Consider the following 23,644-nt stretch of genomic DNA (forward strand, 5'->3'; position numbering starts at 1 on the left):
TCCTTCCAATGAATATTCAGGACTAATTTCCCAAATCACCTTACATAAATAAGGTGGTTGGATCACCTCACAGTCCAAGGGACTCTCAAGAGTCTTCTCCAGCACCACAGTTCAAAAGCATCAATTCTTCGACGTTCAACCTTCTTCATAGTCCAACCCTCACATCCATACATGACTACTGGAAAAACCACAGCTTGGACTAGACAGACCTTTGTCGGGAAGGTTATATCTCTGCTTTTTAATATGCTATCTAGGCTCAGTTGGTAAAGAATCCACCTGCAATGCAGGAGACCCTGGTTCAATTCCTGGGTTGGGAACATCTGCTGGAGAAGGGATAGGCTGCCCACTCCAGTATTCTTGGGCTTCCTTTGAGGCTCAGCTGGTAAAGAATTTGCCTACAATGCAAGAGACCTGGATTCTATCCCTGGGCTGGGAAGATCCTCTGGAGAAGGGAAAGCCTACCCACTCCGGTATTCTGGCCTGGGTCACAAAGAGTCAGACATGACTGAGCGACTTTCACTTCACTTCACTTTCTTCCAAGGAGCAACTATATTTTAATTTCAAGGCTGCAGTGATTTTGGAGCCTAAGAAAATAAAGTCTATCACTGTTTCCATTGTTTCCCCATCTATTTGTAATGAAGTAGTGGGACTGGATGCCATGATCTTAGTTTTCTGAATGTTGAGGTTTTTTTTTAATTTATTTAATTGGAGGTTAATTACTTTACAATATTGTATTGGTTTGCCGTACATTGACATGAATCCGCCCCGGGTATACATGTGTTCCCCATCTTGAACCCCCCTCCCACCTCCCTCCCATCCCATCCCTCTGGATCATCCCAGTACACCAGCCCCGAGCACCCAGTATCATGCATCAAACCTGGACTGGCGATTCATTTCACATACGATAATATACATGTTTCAATGCCATTCTCCCAAATCATCCCATCCTCGCCCTCTCCCACAGAGTCCAAAAGAGACATAGGCATTTAGAACAGTCTTTGGGACTCTGTGGGAGAGGGTGAAGGTGGAATGATTGGAGAGAATGGAATTGTAGCATGTATATTATCATAAGTGACCAGTCCAGGTTCGACGCATAAATTTTCCTCTGTTCATTTATTTGCATTTGTGCTTTTTTAATAAAATTCTTTTTTAGATATAAAAAAAATAAAAAAAAAATTAAAAAAAAGAAATCCGGAAGACGTCTAGACGGGTGCCAACAGTCTCCAGGGAAGATGTCCAAGAGGTGGTAGCATTGGGAGTAGACCTTGATAGATTTGGGGACCAATGCCAAGGCAACAGAGACAGAAAATGGCAAGGTCTTGTTAAAAGCTCCTGCTTTAAAATCAGAATTCAGTGTGCTTAAATTGTTTGCTTTAAAATGGCTAATTTTGTGTTATGTGACTTTCACTTCAATTAAAATAAACTGCATGAGACGGTAAAAAAAAAAAAGAAGCAAGAGCTTAAAAAAAAAAAAAGACTGTTCTATACATTTGTGTCTCTTTTGCTGTCTCTCATCTTTCTAAATTCCATATATATGTGTTAGTATACTGTATTGGTGTTTTTCTTTCTGGCTTACTTCACTCTGTATAATAGGCTCCAATTTCATCCACCTCATTAGAACTGACTCAAATGCATTCTTTTTGATGGCTGAAAAATACTCCATTGTGTATATGTACCAAAGCTTTCTTATCCATTTGTCTGCAGATGGACATCTAGGTTGCTTCCAGGTCCTGGCTATTATAAACAGTGCTGCAGTGAACATTGGAGTACATGTGTCTCTTCCAACTCTGGTTTCCTTGGTGTGTATGCCCAGAAGTGCAATTGCTAGATCGTATGGCAGTTCTATTTCCAGTTTTTTATGGAATCTCCACACTGTTCTCCATAGTGGCTGTACTAGTTTGCATTCCCACCAACAGTGTAAGAGGGTTCCCTTCTCTCCACACCCTCTCCAGCATTTATTGCATGTAGACTTTTGGATAGCAGCCATTCTGACTGGTGTGAAATGGTACCTCATTGTGGTTTTGATTTGCATTTCTCTGATTATGAGTGATGTTGAGGATATTTTCATGTGTTTATTAGCCATCTGTATGTCTTCTTTGGAGAAATGTCTGTTTAGTCTTTGGTCCATGTTTTGATTGGGACACTTATTTTTCTGGAATTGAGCTGCAGGACTTGCTTGTATACTTTTGGGATTAATTCTTTGTCAGTTGCTTCATTTGCTGTTATTTTCTCCCATTCTGAAGGCTGTCTTTTCACCTTGCTTATAGTTTCCTTTGCTGTGCAGAAGCTTTTAATTTTAATTAGGTTCCATTTGTTTATTTTTGCTTTTATTTCCAATATTCTGGGAGGTGGGTCATGGAGAATCCTCCTGTGATTTATGTCAGAGTGTTTTGCCTATGTTCTCCTCTAGGAGTTTTATAGTTTCTGGTCTTACATTTAGATCTTTAATCCATTTTAAGTTTATTTTTGTGTATGGTGTTAGAGAGTATTCTAGTTTCATTATTTCACAAGTGGTTGACCAGTTTTCCCAGCACCACTTTTTAAAGAGATTGCTTTTTCTCCATTGAATATTCTTGCCTCCTTTGTCAAAGATAAGGTGTCCATGCTGCTGCTACTGCTAAGTCACTTCACTCGTGTCCAACTCTGTGTGACCCCATAGACGGCAGCCTACCAGGCTCCTCCGTCCCTGGGATTCTCCAGGCAAGGACACTGGAGTGGGTTGCCATTTCCTTCTCCAACGCATGAAAGTGAAAAGTGAAAGTGAAGTTGCTCAGTCATATCCGACTCTTTGCGACCCCATGGATTGCAGCCTACCAGGCTCCTCCATCCACGGGATTTTCCAGGCAAGAGTACTGGAGTGGGGTGCCAGTGCCTTCTCTGAAGGTGTCCATAGGTGCGTGGATTTATCTCTGGGCTTTCTATTTTGTTCCATTGATCTATATTTCTGTGTTTATGCCAGTACCATACTGTCTTGATGAATGTTGAGTTTTAAGCCAGCTTTTTCACTCTCCTCTTTCATTTTCATCAAGAGACTCTTTAGTTCCTCTTCACTTTCTGCCATAAGGGTTGTGTCATCTGCATATCTGAGATTATTGACATTTCTCCTGGCAGACTTGATTCCAGCTTGTGCTTCATCCAGCCCAGAATTTCTCATGATGTACTCTGCATGTAAGTTAAATAAGCAGGGTGACAATATACAGTCTTGTTGTATTCCTTTCCCAATTAGGAACCAGTTCGTTGTTCCACGTCCGGTTCTAACTGTTGCTGCTTGACTTGCATACAGATTTCTCAGGAGGCAGGTCAGGTGGTCTGGTATTCTCACCTCTTGAAGAATTTTCCACAGTTTGTTTTTATATACACAGTCAAAGGCTTTGGTATAATCAGCAAAGCAGAAGTAGCAAAGATGGGCTCGATAAAGGACAGAAATGGTATGGACCTAATAGAAGCAGAAGATATTAAGAAGAGGTGGCAAGAATACACAGAAGAACGGTACAAAAAAGATCTTCACGACCAAGATAATCACGATGGCATGATCACTCAGCTGGAGCCAGACATCTTGGAATGTGAAGTCAAGTGGGCCCTAGAGAGCATCACTACAAACAAAGCTAGTGGAGGTGATGGAATTCCAGTTGAGCTATTTCAAATCCTGAAAGATGATGCTGTGAAAGTGCTGCACTCAATATGCCAGCAAATTTGGAAAACTCAGCAATGGACACAGGACTGGAAAAGGTCAGCCTTCATTCCAATCCCAAAGAAAGGGAATGCCAAAGAATGCTCAAACTACCGCACAATTGCACTCATCTCACACGCTAGAAAAATCATGCTCAAAATTCTCCAAGCCAGGCTTCAGCAATATGTGAACCGTGAACTCCCAGATGTTCAAGCAGGTTTTAGAAAAGGCAGAGGCACCAGAGATCAAATTGCCAACATCCGCTGGATCATGGAGAAAACAAGAGAGTTCCAGAAAAACATCTATTTCTGCTTCATTGACTATGCCAAAGCCTTTGACTGTGTGGATCACAATAAACTGTGGAACATTCTGAAAGAGATGGGAATACCAGACCACCTGACCTGCCTCTTGAGAAACCTGTATGCAGGCCAGGAAGCAACAGTCAGAACTGGACATGTAACAACAGACTGGTTCCAAATAGGAAAGGGAGTACATCAAGGTTGTATATTGTCACCCTGTTTATTTAACTTATATGCAGAGTACATCATGAGGAACGCTGGGCTGGAAGAAGCACAAGCTGGAATCCAGATTGCCGGGAGAAATATCAATAACCTCAGATATGCAGATGACACCACCCTTATGGCAGAAAGTGAAGAGGAACTCAAAGGCCTCTTGATGAAAGTGAAAGAGGAGAGTAAAAATGTTGGCTTGAAGCTCAACATTCAGAAAACTAAGATCATGGCATCTGGTCCCATCACTTCATGGGAAATAGATGGGGAAACAGTGAAAACAGTGTCAGACTTTATTTTTTGGGGCTCCAAAATCACTGCAGATGCTGATTGCAGCCATGAAATTAAAAGAAGCTTACTCCTTTGAAGGAAAGTTATGACCAACCTAGATAGCATATTAAAAAGCAGAGACATTACTTTGCTAACTAAGGTTCGTCTAGTCAAAGCTACGGTTTTTCCCGTGGTCATGTATGGATGTGAGAGTTGGACTGTGAAGAAAGCTGATCGCCGAAGAATTGATGCTTTTGAACTGTGGTGCTGGAGAAGACTCTTGAGAGTCCCTTGGACTGCAAGGAGATCCAACCAGTCCATTCTAAAGGAGATCAATCCTTGGTGTTCATTGGAAGGACTGATGCTAAAGCTGAAACTCCAATACTTTGGCCACCTCATGCAACGAGTTGACTCCCTGGAAAAGAGTCTGATGCTAGGAGGGATTGGGGGTGGGAGGAGACGGGGACGACAGAGAATGAGATGGCTGGATGGCATCACCAACTCGATGGACATGAGTTTGAGTGAACTCTGGGAGTTGGTGATGGACAGGGAGGCCTGGCGTGCTGTGATTCATGGGGTCGCAAAGAGTCAGACACAACTGAGCGACTGAACTGGACTGAACCGAGATGTGTTTTTCTGGAATTCTGTTGCTTTTTTGATGATCCAGTGGATGTTGGAAATATGATCTTTGGTCCCTCTACCTTTCCTAAATCCAGCTTGTACCTCTGCAAGTTCACGGTTCACAAATTGTTGAAGCCTGGCTTGAGAATTTTGAGTATTATTACTTTGCTAGCATGTGAGATGAGTGCAATTGTGCATTAGTTTGAAAATTCTTTGGCATTGCATCTTATGGAAAAGCTAAATTAAATCTTTGGCCAACCCAATTTCATTTATATATATATATATAATGTATAACATATTATATATTATATATGTATTATATATATTATATATATAATGCATAACATTATATATATATAATGTATAACATATTATATATACATTATATATATTATATTGGGTTGGCAAAAAGAATATATATATATATATCCTTCTTCAGTCTTTTCCAAGTTTTTACAAGGTACTGAATATAGTTTTCTGTTCTATACAGTAGGTTCTTTTTTGTCTTTTATATGTAATGATTTTGTATACATTAATCCCAAACTCCTAATTCATCCCTCCTGTCCTTTCCCCTCTGGTAACCATAAGTTTATTTTCTATAATAGTGAGTCTATTTCTGTTTTGCACATAAGTTCATTTGCATCATTTTTAAAGATTCCACATGTAGGTGATATATGATTATGTCTTTGACTTAATTCACTTCAGTTTAGTTCAGTTCAGTCGCTCAGTCGTGTCCGACTCTTTGTGACCCCATGAATCACAGCATGCCAGGCCTCCCTGTTCGTCACCAACTCCCAGAGTTTACTCAAACTCACCTCCATTGAGTTGATGATGCCATCCAGCCATCTCATTCTTTGTTGTCCCCTTCTCCTCCTGCCCCCAATCCCTCCCAGCATCAGAGTCTTTTCCAATGAGTCAACTCTTTGCATGAGGTGGCCAAAGTATTGGAGTTTCAGCTTAAGCATCAGTTCTTCCAGTGAACACCAAGGACTGATCTCCTTTAGAATGGACTGGTTGGATGTCCTTGCAGTCCAAGGGACTCTCAAGAGTCTTCTCCAACACCACAGTTCAAAAGTAGCAATTCTTCAGCGATCAGCTTTCTTCACAGTCCAACTCTCACATCCATACATGACCACTGGAAAAACCATAATTCACTTAATATGATAATCTCTAGGTCCATCCATGTTGCTGCAAAAAGTATTATCTCATAAATTTTGGTATAGTTTTGAAAATAGTTTCATCAAGGAATGAGTATCGGAAAAATTTTAATGTAATCTAATTTTCATTTATCTTCTTTCCTTTGGTTGGGATCACATTTACGTTTTGTAAGACTAGAATGATTTATTGTATTTTCAAAGAAATCTCCTGAGATGTTCTCTTGGTTATGTTCTTGAATCTTTTCTGCTTTTGAACTTATCTAAACACTGAGAAAAAATATAAATGGAACTACTGTCTAACAACCTCTGGTGTCAAATAAATTTTCTTTAATTCTAGCTTATTAAAGCCATAGTTTTGTTTTCACTCATTTTCTTCTCAATGGAGGAAAAAAGGAACAGCTGGTTACTATTGTCAACTTTCTTTTGTTTGGGATTTATTAAGTATGCAATTCTTGAATATCTTTTTTTTTTCTGTCTGGATGTAGAACTCCCACTGCTTTCAAAGAATTATAGAATTTACAATAAAGAAGCTTTAGAGCTCACTTAGTATTATATAGCTCCCAATATATAACCTGTTGAATTAATACCTGCTAAAATATTTACAATTGTCATTTAGCATTTCTTTTGTATTCCTTGTGGGTTGTTGCCTGATGTGTCCTTTGCACCACTTCCACTTGGTATATCATTGTTTTTCGTATGAATGATAAAACCTCTGTGTACTAATGATGTTAAACTTTAAGCCATCATATGATGCTTTTCCCATTTTATCATTTACCCTTTAGTTTATAATATTTTTTACTTACAAGGTTATAATTAATATTTTGTAAAATATATTGTTTTTATTATGAATATCTTCTTTTGTCTCTACACTTAGACACCTTACTCGCCATGAGCTCTGAGCTATGTTTCACTTATAATTCCTTCTGCTCCTTTAATATTTTTGTTTTTAAGTGGGTTCTCTAACCCATGCAGAGTTAACTTTAAAGCAAGATTGCACAGTTACTCCTAATCAAGTCTATGGTGTTTATTATAGCATATTGTTTCAGTCTGCTGTAACATTTCATATCATGAATCTGTTTTATATATACATATATATTCATAATGCATATCAATAGCTCTCAGGTGGAAACAATTCCACCATCCATGCGAAATTTGGCAGTATCTGGAGACATTTTGTTTGTCAAGACTGAGGACAGAGAGGGTGTAGAGGAGACTGGCTACTGGCTAATACTGAATAGAGGCCAGGATGATGCTAAACATCCTGTAATGTACAGGACAGCCCCCACAAGGAAGAATTGTCAATAACGCAAGATTAAGAGCTTGATAAGAGAGAGGAGAGGAGAGAGACCTTTGCCAGTTACAAGCTCAATAGTGATGTTACCTGGCTGATGCCTGTGGGAGGCATTGTCAGAGACTTTGCCTCCTGCTTTGCAGAAACCCAGATTTCTACATTGCATTTTTAGTTTTCCCTGGTCTGTTTTAAAACTAATGGGCTTAAGAGTTTTAGAGTGCAGCCTGTGGAGCCTGGGCTGAATTGGCATCCTGCCCCTTTTAAGTTGTGTGACCTTGAGCAAGTTACTTAACCTCTCTGTTTTCAGTCCCTTTATCTGGAAAATGAGGGTAATAATTGTATCTTTACTCTAGATTGTCATAGAATTGCAGGATGCTTAAAGCAGTGCTTGGCACATAGTAAACATTATAGAAACATTGGTAGCAATGATAATAGTCAAGTAAATGACTTTTTATGAACCTTACTTGATCACAGTGACCCCCTAAGTATAACTATATGCTTCAGTTCAGTTCAGTCGCTCAGTCGTGTCCGACTCTCCACGACCCCATGAATTACAGCACGCCAGGCCTCCCTGTCCATCACCAACTCCCGGAGTACACTCAAACTCATGTCCACAGAGTCGGTGATGCCATCCAGCCATCTCATTCTCCGTCGTCCCCTTCTCCTCCCACCCCCAACCTTTCCCAGCATCAGAGTCTTTTCCAGTGAGTCAACTCGTCGCATGAGGTGGCCAAAGTATTGCAGTTTCAGCTTTAGCATCAGTCCCTCCAATGAACATCCAGGATTGATCTCCTTTAGAATGGACTGGTTGGATCTCCTTGCAGTATAAGGGACTCTCAAGAGTCTTCTCCAACACCACAGTTCAAAAACATCGATTCTTCGGCGATCAGCTTTCTTCACAGTCCAACTCTCACATCCATACATGACCACGGGAAAAACCATTGCCTTGACTAGATGGACCTTGGTTGGCAAAGTAATGTCTCTGCTTTTTAATATACTATCAAGGTTGGTCATAACTTTCCTTCCAAGGAGCAAGCGTCTTTTAATTTCAGAGGCACCAGAGATCAAATTGCCAACATCCGCTGGATCATGGAGAAAGCAAGAGAGTTTCAGAAAAACATCTATTTCTGCTTCATTGACTATGCCAAAGCCTTTGACTATGTGGATCACAATAAACTGTGGAACATTCTGAAAGAGATGGGAATCCCAGACCACCTGACCTGCCTCTTGAGAAACCTGTATGCAGGTCAGGAAGCAACAGTTAGAACTGGACATGGAACAACAGACTGGTTCCAAATAGGGAAAGGTGTACGTCAAGGTTGTATATTGTCACCTTGCTTATTTAACTTATATGCAGAGTACATCATGAGGAACTATATGCTTAGTTTTTACATTAAAAATAATACTTTAAAAATTCATTGCCAATTTTGCCACTGATTAATCTGAAGTGGCACATTTCTTCTTTAGCTGTCTGCCATATCTCTTGTCCTCTTCCCATGCAATGTAAACCCCATCAGAATATCAAATCTGTTCTCTACATTATTGTTCATATTATTATTATTATTTAACTTTTATTACTGTCAAGTTGAAGGTTTTCTCATAGACACTTATCTCTTTAGTATATGGAGTTGCTTATGTTTTCTATCAGAACCTTTAATTTTGAATAATGACTGTATTTAATTTTTAGTTGCGTCTGTAAGTTGATGATTATATCTATGGAATTATATTTGTCATCTAGTGTCAAAAATTTCTCTTTATTAACTTGTACTGAACACATTTTATATCAATATGTAAACATGTGTTGTTTTGGATACTCTAACTAAATATTTTGTTCTGGGTATTTCTGAAGCTCTTAATTCCTATTTTGTTTTCTGTCATATATGCCACTCTCTGGATTAGCATAGTCCAGTGGAATTTTCTGTCGTGATGTAAATATTTTAACCTGCACAGTCCAATATAGTCGGCACTACTGAGGACTTGAAATGTGGTTAGGGTAACTGAAAAACTGAATATTAAATTTTATTAAATAGCCACGTGTAGCCAGTGGCTACCATCCTGGAGAAACCACTCTACAGGCATCTCTTTACCCTCCATTTCCAGTTCAACATCTTCAGTTTCATTGTAACTTAACCCTATTTCACTGAATGTGTTTGTGTGGCCTTTTGTTTGTCCTATATATAATATGTATTTCTTGTATTCCAAGTATAACCAAATTATTTTTTGCTCCATTTCCTGCGTTTTTCAATACAGTAGTAATGCATAGTCTTAGATGATTGTTCAGTGGTCGAACACTTTTCCCTTCTTCCCTTCTTGGCCTTTGGTCTAATAATTAAATCAGCAAAAGACAGATTAACAGGAGAAAAAGTTTTAGTACAAGAGCCCTATAAAAATATGACACCTAAAGGTAAGTTGAGGTTTATCTGCCCTGGGAGCTAAGGAGTGCGATGGGCCAGGCTTCAGAGAGAAGACAACTCACAGGCGAATAAGGGCATATGAGTGGTAATCAGATGTTTGCCTGACATGCAGTTAAGTCTTTGGATAAAAGGTGAGCTCTGGTAGTAGCTCCGTTTCTGGGCCAAGCCCCCTATTAAATTCTTTTAGGCAAGTAAGGGAGAGAACAAAGCTGTTCCTGAGAGTTATGTTGGCTTAATTGCCTCTAGCACGAGGCAGCCCACATACCCAAGTGGCACATTTTGGGGTGGCATGTGCTGTTGCCGCTTAATTGGGACTGCACCTGTGTATTTCTACTTGTAGAATATTTAAAATAATATATCTTAAAATCAAGTGCTTGCTTTTTTGATTGAAGTATAATTGATTTTTAGTATTACATTAGCTTCAGGTGTACAACATGGTGATTCAGTATTTTTATAGAGTATACTCCATTTAAGGTTACTACAAAATAATGGCTATATATATTCCTTGCTGTATAATATATTGTTGTAATTTATTATTTTGTGTATGGTAGTTTGTACCTCTTCGTCTCATATCTCTCTCGTGCCCTTTCCCCGCTCCACTGATAACCATTAGTTTGCTGTCTGTCTTTATGAGTCTGTTTCTATTGTGTTACATTCACTCATTTTATGTTTTAGAATCCACATGTGAGTGACAACATAGAGCGTTTGTCTTGTGTCTGACTTATTTCACTAACCATAGTGCCCTCCACATCTCCACATACTGTTGCAAATGGCAAAATGTCATTCTTTTTATGGCTGAGTAGTATTCCATTGTGTGTGTGGTCTGTGTGTGTGTGTACACCGCATCCTCTTTATCTATTCATCTGTTCATGGACACTTAGATTGCTTCCATATGTTGGCTATTATAAATAATAATGTGAACATTGGGGTGCATGATACATTCTCAAACTAGTGTTCTTATTTTCTTTGGATATATGACCAATAGTGGAATTTCTGGGTCATATGGTAGTTTTATTTCTAGTTTTCTTACGAACCTCTATACTGATTTTCACAGTGACTACACAAATTTGCATTCTCCCCAACAATGTAAAAGGGCTCCTTTTTCTACAAATCCTAGCCAACATTTATCATTTGGGGTCTGTTAGATGATAACTATTCTCACAGGTGTGAGGTGATATCTTATTGTATTTTTGACTGGCATTTTTCTGAAGATTACAGTATTAAGCATTTTTTTTTTCTTGACTGAAGTATATCTGTTTGTCTTCTTTGGAAAAATGTTCAGTCTTCTGTCCATTTTCAATTGAATTGTTCTTTTTTTTTTTGCTGTTGAGTTATATGAGCTGTTTATGTATTTTGGATATTAACCCATTATCAGTCATATCATTTGTTAAAATATTTTCCCCATTTCATTATGCTGTCTTTTTGTTTTTGTTGCTGTGCAAGTTTTTGTATTTAGTTAGTTCCAATTAGTTCATTTTCTGCTTTTGTTTCCTTTGCCTTAGGAGACAGATCTGTGCAAACTTTCCTATTATTTATGTCAGTGTTCTATATTTTCTTCTAGGAATTTCATGGTTTCCAGACTTACATTTAGGCTTTTAACCCATTTTTCTGATAGTTCATTAGTGTATAGAAATGAAGTAGATTTCTGTATATTAACTTTGTATCCTGAAATTTTACTGAATTTGTTGTGAGCTCTAGTAGATTTTTGATGATGTCTTTAGGGTTTTCTGTGTATAGTATTTTGAGTTTATATAATATGAGAAAATGTCCTAACTTTATCCTTTTACATATCCGGTTTACTGAGCACTACTTATTGAAGAGACTGTCTTTTCTCCATTATATATTCCTGCCTCCTTTGTCAGAGATTGAGCATAGGTTTATGGATTTATTTCTGGGCTTTCTTTCCTGTTTCATTTCCCTATATATCTGTTTTTTGTGCCAGTGCCATGCTGTTTTGATTATTGTAGATTTGTAGAATAGTCTGAAGTCAGGGAATGTGATACCTATAGATTTGTTTTGTTTTTTTCAAGATTTCATTGGCAATTTGGGGTCATTTCAGATTCTGTACAAATTTGAGGCTTAGGTCTTCTAGTCTGGAAAATTTGGTCTTCTAGTCATAGGAATTAATGTACAGAAATGTAGCAGATTTCTGTATATTAATTTTGTATCCTTCAATTTTACTGAATTCATTGATGAGCTCTAGTAGATTTTTGGCAATGTCTTTAGGGTTTTCTGTGTATAGTTTTATGTCATGTACAAAAGTGATAGTTTTACTTCTTCCTTTCTAATTTGGATGATTTTATTTATTTTTCTGTCTGATTGCTATGGGTATGACTTCTAATACTATTTGACTTTAAGTGCTGATAAAAGACATCCTTGGCATGTTTCTGATCTTGGAGGAAATGTTTTCGGCTTTTCCCTATTGATTATGATGTGAAATATGGGCCTATTATATATCGCTTTCATTATGTTGAAGTATGTTCCCTCACTACCCACTTTGTGTAGAGTTTTTGTTGTAAATGCATGTTGAATTTTGAAAAATCTTTTCTGTATCTATTGCAATGATTATATGACTTCTATTTTTCACTTTGTTAATGTGGTAATCGTACTGACTTGCAAATATTGAACTATTTTTGTATCCCTGGGGTAAATTCCACGTAATCATGATATATGATCCTTTTGATCTATTTTTGGATGCAGCTTGCTATTTTATTAATGATTTTAGCATCAGGGATATTGGTATATAATTTTTTTGTGATATTTTTGTCTAGTGATGCTAGATTTGTAGAATGAGTTTGGAAGCTTTCCTTCTTCTAAATTTTTTAGAATAGTTTGTGAAGGATAGATATTAACTCTTCTCAAAATGGTTGGTAGATTTCACCTGTGAAGCTATTTGGTCCTGGACTTGAGTTTTGTTTTGTTACTGATTCAGTTTCATTACTGGTAAATAGTCTGTTCATATTTAGTATTTCTTCCTGGTTGAAAGATTATATATTTCTCAGAATTTGTCCATTTCTTCTAGCTTTTCCATCTTATTGGCATATAGTTGTTCAGAGCAATCTTTTATTGCCCTTTGTATTTCAGTGGTGTTGGTTGTAACCTCTCCTTTTCCATTTCTGATTTTATTGATTTAGACTCCCCTTCCCCTTTTTGTGATGAGTATGGCCAAAAGCTTATCAATTTTGCTTATCTTTTCAAAGAACCAGCTGTGATTTCATTGATATTTTCTATTATTTTATGTTGTTTGTCTTCATTTCATTTATTTCTCCTCTGATCTTTATTTATTTATTTTTTTGCTACTAATTTTGGATTCTGGTCATTTTTCTTTTTCTAGTTCCTTTAGATATAAGGTTAGATTGGTTTTTTGAGATTTTCCTCATTTCCTGAGGTAGTCTTGCATATCACTATAAACTTTCCACTTAGAACTGCTTTTGCTTCATCCCATAGGTTTTTGAATTATTGTGTTTTCATTTTTTTCCATTTATTTTTTCATTCATTCTCAGATTTATTCACAGATTCATTGGTTGTTTAGTAGCATATTGTTTAGCCTCCATGTGTTTGTGGGTTTTTGGGTTTTTTTTGAATTTTTTTCTTGTAGTTGGTTTCTAATCTTAGACTATTCTGGTCAGAAAAGATGACTGATATAATTTCAATCTTCTTAAAACTGAGACTTGTTTTGTGGCTTAGAATGTGATTTATCCTGGAGAATGTTCCATGTGCACTTGAAAATAATGTACATTCCTTTGCTTTTTACTGAAATGTTTATATATTTAACTCATCTGATCTAATATGTCACTTAAAGCCTCATTGATTTTCTGTGTGAATGATCTGCTCTTTGATGTATGTGGGATGGTAATGTCCCCCTACTATTATTGTGTTGGTTATAATTCTTCATTGACTGTTAACACTTGTTTTGTGTATAGAAGTGTTACTGTATAGAGTTCATATGTATTTACAATTGTTATATCTTTTTAGATTGAGCCCCTGGTCATTAAGTAATGATCTTCTTTGTCTCGTTTATAGTTTTAAAATCTATTGTGTCTGAAAAATTATTGCTACTCCAGCTTTCCTTTTTGTTAAGTGTAGTTGATTTACACTATTTTATTAGTTTCAGGTGTAATACATAGTGATTCAGTATTTTTACAGATGGTATTCTATTTAAAGCTATCAAAAAATAATGGCTATATTTCCCCATACTGTACACTACATTCATGTTGCTTTTCTATTTTATCCATAGTGATCTGTATCTCTTGCAACTGGCAGGCAGAGCCAGGTCCTGAGGCCTCTAGGTGCAGAGCCCAGGAGTTCCAGAGCTGCTTTGGGACCACTAGTAGAAGAGCCTGATTCCTGACATAGCTAGCTACAGAGTCTGTGGTGTTCTGAAGCTTGTTTCAGCCTAGTGATGAGTGGTGTCAAGTCCAGGGCAGCTGGCTGAATGGTGGCCCAAGGTGTCTCAAAGCTCATGTTGGTCATCTGGTGAGTGGAGCTGAATCCCAGGGTGTCCTGTAACTTGTCCTTGCCTACTGGTAGGTGAGGCTGGTACTGAGTCTAGAGCAGGCTAGATGGTAGGCCCAGGCCATAGGTCTCTGGCTACAGGGCCCTGGACATCCCATGTCCAGTGTGTGCACACGAGTGTGTGAACTGGATCCTCAGTCCCCTGGTAGGCAGGGATGTATCCAGGGGCATCTGTGGGCTCAGGTGAAGACCAGGGAGTCTTATTTTCCTTCACCATCACCTGTCCCTCTCTACTCTGCCTTTTGACTTTAGTTCCTCACTGCTTCTCTCTGTGGTTATATAAAAGAACCTGGCATTCAGACCCCAACAGAAGGTTATTGTGCGACATTAGTCTGCTGTCTTCTCAGACAGGCTTCTGAACCAAGTCTTATTCCTTGCCTTGACAACAACAACAACAAAATCCAGGGAGTCTTAAGGCAGCCTGTTCCCTGATGAGCTCTGTCCTTACCCAGTTCGTTGCTTGTTCTAAGACATCCGGTACTGGCACCTACAGGGTGTCGAGTTAGTGCAGGTCTGGGTTCTAGGGCTAATAAGCTAGAGAGGATTCCAAAGCTGTACTTGCCAGCACCAGTGTCCATGTGGTAGAATGAGCTCCCCATCATGGCTGCTGCTGGTGTCTGTGTCCCCAGGGTGAGGTCCACCTGCCTCCTTGTTCTCTGAGAGACTCCCCAAGATCAGCAGGTGGGTCTGCTCCAGGCTCCTTTCAAATTACTGCTTCTATCCTAGGTGCTAAATCATGTGAGTCTTTGTGTGTGCCTTTTAAGTGCAGAGTCTCTATTTTCCACAGTCTTCTGGGTCTCCAGAAGCCAAATATTTTAGGGGCTCTTCTTTCCAGTGCAGGATCCCAGGGCTAGAGATCCCAGTGTGGGGCTTGGATCCCTTGCCTCTTGGGAGAACTTCTGCAGTTGTAACTACTTTCCCTTTTGTGGGTTGCCCACCTTGGGGTATAGGGTTTGACTATACGTCACCTCCATTCTCCATCCCACCTACCTGTCCCTGTGGTTCCTTCTTTATATCTTTAGTTGTAGAAGAGCCCTTCTGTTAGTTTTCACTGGTAGGTGCTCTATAAAGAGTTGTGATTCTGGAATATCTAGGAGAGCAGGTAAGCTCAGGGTCTTCCTACTTCACCATCTTGGCCCAGGAAGCGCTTGCTTTCCTTTTCTTGCAGATAAAAAGAATAATATTGTCTTAAAAAACAAAGAGCAAAAGATTATGTAAAGGGAGAATAAAAACCACCCTGGTGGCACAAAGCAGAGAGAACTATTAATGCTACTACTGCTGCTACTCTTACTGCTTTACACAGAGAGGAATGTGCGATGCACTTAGGGCGGAATGAGTTCTTTCTACACACAGCATATTCTCTTATTTTTAAACACTTTACAAATTATACGCATAATACATGTCTATTTTAAAAATTGGAAATCATTGAAGAATATACTAAAGAAAATAAAATTGCCCATAGTCATAGAATGCATAGATTACTTTTATTTTTCTGATCTGTTTTCTTTCATTAGTTCTTCTGAGACTCATAGGTAAATTTAGACACAGATAGGTGGATGGTTAGGTAGACAGACTTTAATTTATTTTTTTAATAATACCATAGATATGCAGCATGCATGCTCAGCCACTCAGTTTCATCTGACTCTTTGTGACCCTCTGGACTGTAGCCCAACAGGCTCCCCTCTCCATGGAATTTTCCGGGCAAAAGCACTAGAGTGGGTTGCTATTTCCTCCAGCAGGCAATATTCCCAACCCAGAGATTGAACCCACGTTTCTTACATCTGCTGCATTGGCAGGTGAATTCTTTACCACTGTGCCACCTGGGAAGCCCACCATAGAAATGCAGGGTATACCAATAAAAGCATATGCCTTTCAGATAGTAATCAAACAAAAATACAGGCAACTATGAGATGTGTCATCAACAATGTTATTAGTGGCCATTATGAACACTTGTAGCTTTACAGTAGTAAAAACAGGTGTTCATTCTCCCAAATCATTGAAACACGTATGTTGTCATATGTGAAACGAATCACTAGTTCAGGGTCGATGCATGTTACAGGATGCTCGGTGCTGGCGTGCGGGGATGACCCAGAGGGAGGATAAAGGGAGGAGGGAGGTGGGAGGGGGGTTCAGGAGGGGGAACTTATGTAAACCCGGGGCGAATTCATGTCAATGTATGGCAAAAGCAACCAATATAATATTGTAAAATAATTTGCCTCCAATAAAAAATAAATTACTTACTTAAAAAAATTTTAAAAATAAATAAATAAATTATCTTTAATGTTGAAAAAAAACAGGTGTTCATTAACATTTCTTCACTAAATTTGTTAAATAATTGTATCTTTTTATATCATAAGAACTTTCCTATAGTTTAAACTAAAATTCATAAACGTGATTGTATGTATTCCATTATATCTCTATGCTGTAATTTACCCAGTTCCCTATTACTGGACATTAAGAATGTCTCTCTTTTTCCTGCTATGAACAGCATTGCGCTCTACATATTGGTGCCTAAAACTTTTCATCTCTGTTTATTTTCTTGGGATTCATTCTTAGCAGTAAAATCACTGGTCCTGATGAAATGAACATATTTAAGACCCTCGTTATTTATTACCAAATTGCCCTCCAGAAAGTTCTTTGTTGCTCAAAGAAAAAAAAAATAATCCTTGTTCTATTTATACACTTTAATCATTTTTATGCAGCTTTTCTTTGAACCTTTAAACTTCTTTTTGGTTTTAGGACTCAGAATTGTTTTTTAATACATGTTTCTTTCAAGGGATTAGCAAAGTAATCATGTTGTTATAAATACCCAAACAATGTAACTCTTTTATTTTCTCTTAGTAAAGATCTTCAGATATAACATTTTTCACTGTATTAATTGTTTCTTTCTAGGGTGAACCAGGAGAAAAAGGAGATCCAGGTTTGTCAGGAGTTAATGGACAAGATGTAAGCCTAACTTCCTTTTTTCTAACATCGTGTTTACATTTGGCCACTGAAATACGCTTATTGTCTAATGCTACTGAGACTTGACTATCCTTGGAAGAACCAGCTACAATTATTCAATTATTGCAAAGTAAGAATCAAGGTAGTTATTTTGTGTGTGGGGTGGGGCTCAGTAGAGGCCCAATTTTTTTGTTTTTTGGGGTTTTTTTTTGAAGGCCATGGCCTTTATTGATTTAAAAAGCTTTACAAGGACAGTGACTGTTCTGCCAAAAAAGAGGGCAAATAGCATAAAACAGACCAGGGAATAGGGGGGAGGGCTGTGTGATCATGGGTCAATTTCTGGTGCTAAAGAAAATTGAAGATCTTTTCCGGGAATGACTAAAGGACACATGCGGTGCCAATGCCAAGCAGGCCCAATGTTTTTCCTGTCTAAACGATCAGGTAGCTCCCTGGTTTTATATTCCTCGTATTATACTCATTCTTCATGGTCCTTTCTTCCTTGATATTCTGGCTTCCATTTCTTCTCTCTTCTAGGCCTTTTTCTTTTTACATATATGCTGCTGTGACCTGTGTTATGACCCAGGCCCCACTTTGCATCTTACCCTCAGTCTCTGTCTGCTGAGGGGTCTGTTGAGGTCATATCTCAGGGATGAAAAGAAGAAAGGGACGGGACTCTGTGTATCTGTGTCACTCCCCCTCCATTGCACCTGTTCCCCAAGCTCAGGGCTCCTGTCCCAGGTAACATCAAGTCCTCCCACCTGCCCCTCACCCCAAGGCAATTATCCCCCCAGAATTTCACTTATGTTCTTATGATGGAATTTGGAGCGTAGATAAAACCTGGGTTTTCCTTTAAATGTAGGTTACTCTCCATTCAGGGCATAAGATTCACCATCTACTGTAGATATACTCCTTACTAAGGCAAGTATCCACAGTGAAAATTATTTTTTTCCCCATGGTTTCCCTTCTTCACTTCATAAAAATGTTTTAAGAAGGTTCTGAAGGGCCATACTACTTACTTTCTGGACAGAGGAATAAGGAATAAGCTAGATCAGGTTCCCTAATGCCAGATGTTGTAAAATCCGTCTGGTCTGCAGCACAGTGGGAAGGGAGGCTGAACACTGTAGTCCTGGGGCCTGTGAACAAAGTAAGACCTGGAGGGTTTGTTATTGTTGTTCAGTTCCCAATTCGTGTCTGTTCTTTGCGACCCTACGACCTGCAGCAGACCAGGCTTCCCTGTCCTTCACTGTTTCCCAGAGTTGGCTCAAGTTCATGTCTATTGAGTCAGTGATGCCATCCAACCATCTCATCCTCTGCCATCTCCTCCTTTTGCCTTCAGTCTTTCCCGGCATCAGGGTCTTTTGCAATGAGTCAACCCTCCATATCAGGTGACCCTAATTGGAGCTTCAGCTTCAGCATCAGTCCTTCCAATGAATATTCAAGGTTGATTTCCTTTAAGATTGATTGGTTTAAGCTCCCACTCTCCAAGGGACTCTCAAAGAGTCTCCTCCAGCATCACAATTCAAAAGCATCAATTCTTCGGTGTTCAGTCTTGTTTATGGTCCAACTCTCACACATACGTGATTCCTGAAAAACCATACCTTTGACTATACAGACCTTTGTCAGCAAAGTGAAGTCTCTGCTTTTTAATATTCTGTCTAGACTTGTCATAGTTTTCATTCCCTTTTACCGGGAGGGGTCCAAAAGAGAACTATCCCAGAAGCTAACCCTACTAATTTACCCAAGCTTGAGGCTCTGACCCCCACAACTTTCTTCTCTTACTTCCTAAGAAGCCCTATTTTCACCTTTAATATGATATGCTTCTTGTTCCTATCTTCTTAGGAAGGATTTTTCTTCACCAGAGAGAGGGAGTTAGCACCAGTGTCTTGGAGCTAGGAGAGTCTGCATCTCTCTGCCTCTTTATAGCACAGTAGGGTGCTGGCTGGCCATTGGCCAAGTAATAGAGCTACTAATTCCCCACTACCCTGTCACTGGAGATACCTGGTGTAGTGGTCAGAGTTCTACGGTGGGAAGGAGAGCTCAGTGTGTGTCCCAATTCTGTCACTTGTTGAGAAAACCACTCCTCAGAGACTGTTGGGTTCTGAAGTCCCCATCACTGCAATGTCCTCTCATCTAATACAAAGAGATCATTAAGACCGATTAGGATTAGAGTCTTGAAAAGTATGATGAAATTTGAAGCCTTCCTTCGGGCTTTTGGGACTCCAGTTGCATGAAGGGAAAACACAGTGAGAGTCCAACTGGAGCTGGGCATGGACAGTGCTCTGTGTGTGGAGGTTTGCCCTCCCTCCTCTGAAGGGGGCATGTGGCTCATGCTGTGTTCACATGAAGATTCCCTCTGCAGTGTGTTCTACACAATGGAAAGAACTGAAGCTGTTGCCTGTGGCTCTGTTCTATCATATTCTTTATGAGAACAAAGACCATTTCTTGGAATTGCTAGTACTTAGGAAATGTTTGGAGTGAGTAAGGAGTAGTTGTTTGCTAAATTTTCATATTAAAAATTAAGATATTATTATAATAGTCTAAAATACAAGTAATTAGAACCTAAACCAGGAAAACAGATGGAAGAGAGTACACAGTGATATTGCAGAGGTTGTATATATGCAATTTGGTGCTTGACTGCAGCAAAAAATAGCCCAAGGTTTTGACCATTCATTATGGAAGGATGTTATCTTCTGATAAACGTAGGAGTGTTGACAGAGATTAACTCCACTTGCAAAAGGTATCCAAGCTACATGTGTGGCAGCTTCCTGGAATAGAGGAGCAAAACAAAGATTTCTAGAAGTTTGTCAAGATAGCGTTAGAGTAGAAATAGAGAAAGAATTTATCCAAACACTCAAAACCAAGAGGAGGTTTGAGGGGATGGAGCCTGAAATATATTCATGTTAACTTAAGAGATTTGGAAATTTTTTCAATGGGGTCTGAAAGCAAGGTGACTTGACTTTTCAGAATTAATCAGTTGTACACACATATTTGCATGCTTTCTACTTGCTCAGATCTAAAACTGTCTTGCTGAGAGAGCTCCTGGCCTCGGGGGCAGTGTGACCTTTCCTCTTAGACAGTGATCTGGGAAGAGTCCTTCACATACCCCCACCCACAAGCGTGTTATTCCTTCAGCACTATCACTGCCTCTTATAGCTCATTAGGTACGTTACAAAGCATGACAGAGCACATTTTCTCACTTGGTTACTTAATTAACACGCAGTTGATATCATTTTCTTTTCCTTAATTTTGCGAAAGGTATTCAGGAGTCATGCCTAATGAGAAACAAGAAAACGTAATGACAGTTCTCTTTTTCCCTTCTATTACAAAAGTGCTTTGCTGTTGTTCAATTACTCAGACATGCCCAGCTCTTTGCGATCCCATGGCAAAGAGATCCCATGGCAAAGCCCCAGGCTTCCTGTCCTTCACTGTCTCCCAGAGTTTGCTGAAACTCATGTCCATTGAGTTGGTGATGCCATCCAACCATCTCATTCTCTGTCACCCCCTTCTCTTCCTGCCCTCAATCTTTCCCAGCATCAGGGTCTTTTCCAATGTGTTCGCCCTTTGCATTAAGTGGCCAAAATATAGGAACTTCAGCTTCAACACCAGTCTTTCCAATGAATATTCAGGACTGATCTTCTTTAGAATGGACTTGTTGGATCTCCTTGCAGTCCAAGGGACTCTCAAGAGCCTTCTCCAACACCACAGTTCAAAAGCATCAATTCTTCGGTGCCCAGCTTTCTTTATAGTCAAACTCTCACATCTGTGCATGACTACTGGAAAAAACATAGCTTTGACTATACAGACCTTTCCCAGCAAAGTGGTATCTCTGCTATTTAATACACTATCTAGCTGTACCATAGCTTTTCTTCCAAGGAGCAAGTGTCCTTTAATTTCATAGCTGCAGTCACCATCCACAGTGAGTTTGGAGCCCAAGAAAATAAAGTCTGTCACTGTTTCCACTATTTCCCCATCTATTTGCCATGAAGTGGTGGGACTGGTTGCCATGTTCTTAGTTTTTTGAATGTTGAGTAAGGGTAAAGAATCATATGCTGTTATTTATTCCATTGGTGGTGGTGGTGGTTTTAAATATTGTGCCATACTTCAAAAACTGGTTTCATGAGGAATTTGAAATTCAATCCTTTCCTCAATTTTATGGGCTAGAAAGTGCAGGAGGTGAGAGTATCCCAATTTTTAGAGTAAAGAAATAGAGCTTAAGAAAGTAAGAAATTTTCTTTTAGAAAATGGTAAAGTGAGTCTTTATCCCGTTTGACCGAAAAGTCTATTTCCCCACTAAGTCACACCACATTTCTCATTGTCTATTTTTCAATGCTAAAATAAACTGACTCCACAAACCAAAATCACTCAGCATTTATGACAGTTCACTCTGCCTTTCAATAAGTGTAGGTACATATTCTTAGGGAATGAAAGGCATTATAATAGCTATCTCAGTCTGTACTGAAGTCAAGCCATGATGGAGATCATAATCTCAGGAATATACTGTTGGAACACAGACTGCATAACCTCAATACGTCAGCTCACTGCAGCTACTTAACACCTCAGAGAAAATTAAAAGAATTTAATCTTCCCTTGAAATGAATCCAGAGCCTTTTCATGGTCTTTATTCTTATATATTAAACATATACTGATGTAAATGTGCCTTTTGGTAATAATTTCTTCCGTGCCAGCTTTCCCACGCAGTGGATGAGCTCACTCTGGAAAATGTAGACCTCCTTTAAAGGGAAGTATGCAGCAGTTCAGCTTTCTTAATGGGACTCTCTTGCATTTTGGTCAAGATGGTACTCTGCCTCATGGGACTGTCTTGCAAAAGCAGAATGTATAGCATCCTTCATGCTCAGCAGTAACAACTGTTAGTCATTAGGGCAAAAAAATTGCTTTGATATCTTTCTCAATGCATTCTTGACTCTCTGTGTGTGTGTGTGAACTTTGATTGATCCTCATGGTACTAGGATATTGGACTCATATTTACATTATAGTTTAAATAATGCATATCAAACATATTGAAATTGTCAAAATTTTGAGTTGCTAGAATTTAGCCTTCAAAATATAAGACCTCGACTTTTCACACATTCTAGTTTATAATTAAATGATTTTGACTGTGACCTACCCTGGGATATGTTCAACACTGGCATCTGAGAACACACTTGAGGGAGCATCTCATAAAGTTAATGTGATCCTTAAAACCAACAATCTGGGCTCAAATGCCAGCTCTGCCCTGCCCACCTGGTGTACTGATTAACACATTATTTATTATTTATGTGCCTATTTCTTCATTTGCACAATGGAATGATAATATTAAGATCACTTAACTCATAGTCTTTTTTTTAGGATTAAAGGGGTCATCAAACCTAAAGCATTTAAGTCAGAGTCTTGCATACAGAAGAGCTATATAAACATTTACTATTATTAGAAACTGGGTTAGAAAACACATTTTCTCTAATAGATAAAGAGATAGATAGATCTTTTAATTTGTTTTTTGTGGAGTTATGTAATCTTGGAAAAGTGAATTTCAATCATTCAGTTTAGTCTCTTCCTCTGCAACTTTATTATTGTCTTTCAAACAACTCTTATCAGAATTATAGCATCTGATGTTTCTAAAATTGTCACGTTAATCTCCTTACACCAATGCAATCTGTATACTGAATACAAAAATGTTGGAATCACAAAGCTGCAATATTGGCTGCTGACAGCTGGTGCCGTTGCTAGGGAAAGAGAAGCAGTCAATAGAGGATGAGGAGAATGATGAATAGATGGGGAAATGTTTTTAACAAATACCATTACTGTGTATCAAATGATCTTTAAAGATGCGACATACTGTTAGTAAGTAGCTCTTGCAATGAAAATTAATTCATAGTCTACGTGCTTTTATAACTCTACTTGCCTTCAGCTTTCATTGTGCATTTAAAATTTTTATTGAAATATGGTTGATTTACAATGCTGTGTCAGTTTTAGGTATCCAGTAAAGTGATTCAGATATGTATTATTTTTTAGATTCATTTCCATTATAGGTTATCACAAGATACTGAGTGGAGTTCCCCATGCCTTGTTGGTTATCTATTTCATATATTTTAATCCCAAACTTCTAATTCATCCCTCCACCCCTTCTCCTTTGGCAACCGTGTTTGTTTTCTATGTCTGTGAGTCTCTGAATCTGTCTCTGTTTTGTAAGTAAGTTCATCTTGCATTTGGATAAGAGTACCCGCCTCTCATAACATATGGAGCCCACTACTGTGCTT

General features: G+C 38.7%; 1 protein-coding gene across 2 annotated transcripts in view; it reads left to right on the forward strand.

The window, feature by feature from the left end:
* The window catches only part of COL19A1 (collagen type XIX alpha 1 chain), a 453,176-nt gene that overhangs the window by 177,918 nt on the left and 251,614 nt on the right, over positions 1-23,644 (forward strand). Inside the window, exon 12 of one of the 2 annotated variants that reach the window (XM_055433811.2) lies at positions 17,340-17,393. The exons of the other annotated variant lie outside the window; for it this stretch is intronic. Coding sequence (XP_055289786.2) covers positions 17,340-17,393 — 54 coding nt within the window. The remainder of the gene's footprint in view (positions 1-17,339; positions 17,394-23,644) is intronic. 2 annotated transcript variants of the gene reach the window in all.

This window comes from Moschus berezovskii, chromosome 10 (genome assembly GCF_049115385.1).
Source record: "Moschus berezovskii isolate FMDL1 chromosome 10, NW_MosBer_1.0, whole genome shotgun sequence".
Taxonomy (NCBI): Eukaryota; Metazoa; Chordata; class Mammalia; order Artiodactyla; family Moschidae; genus Moschus; species Moschus berezovskii.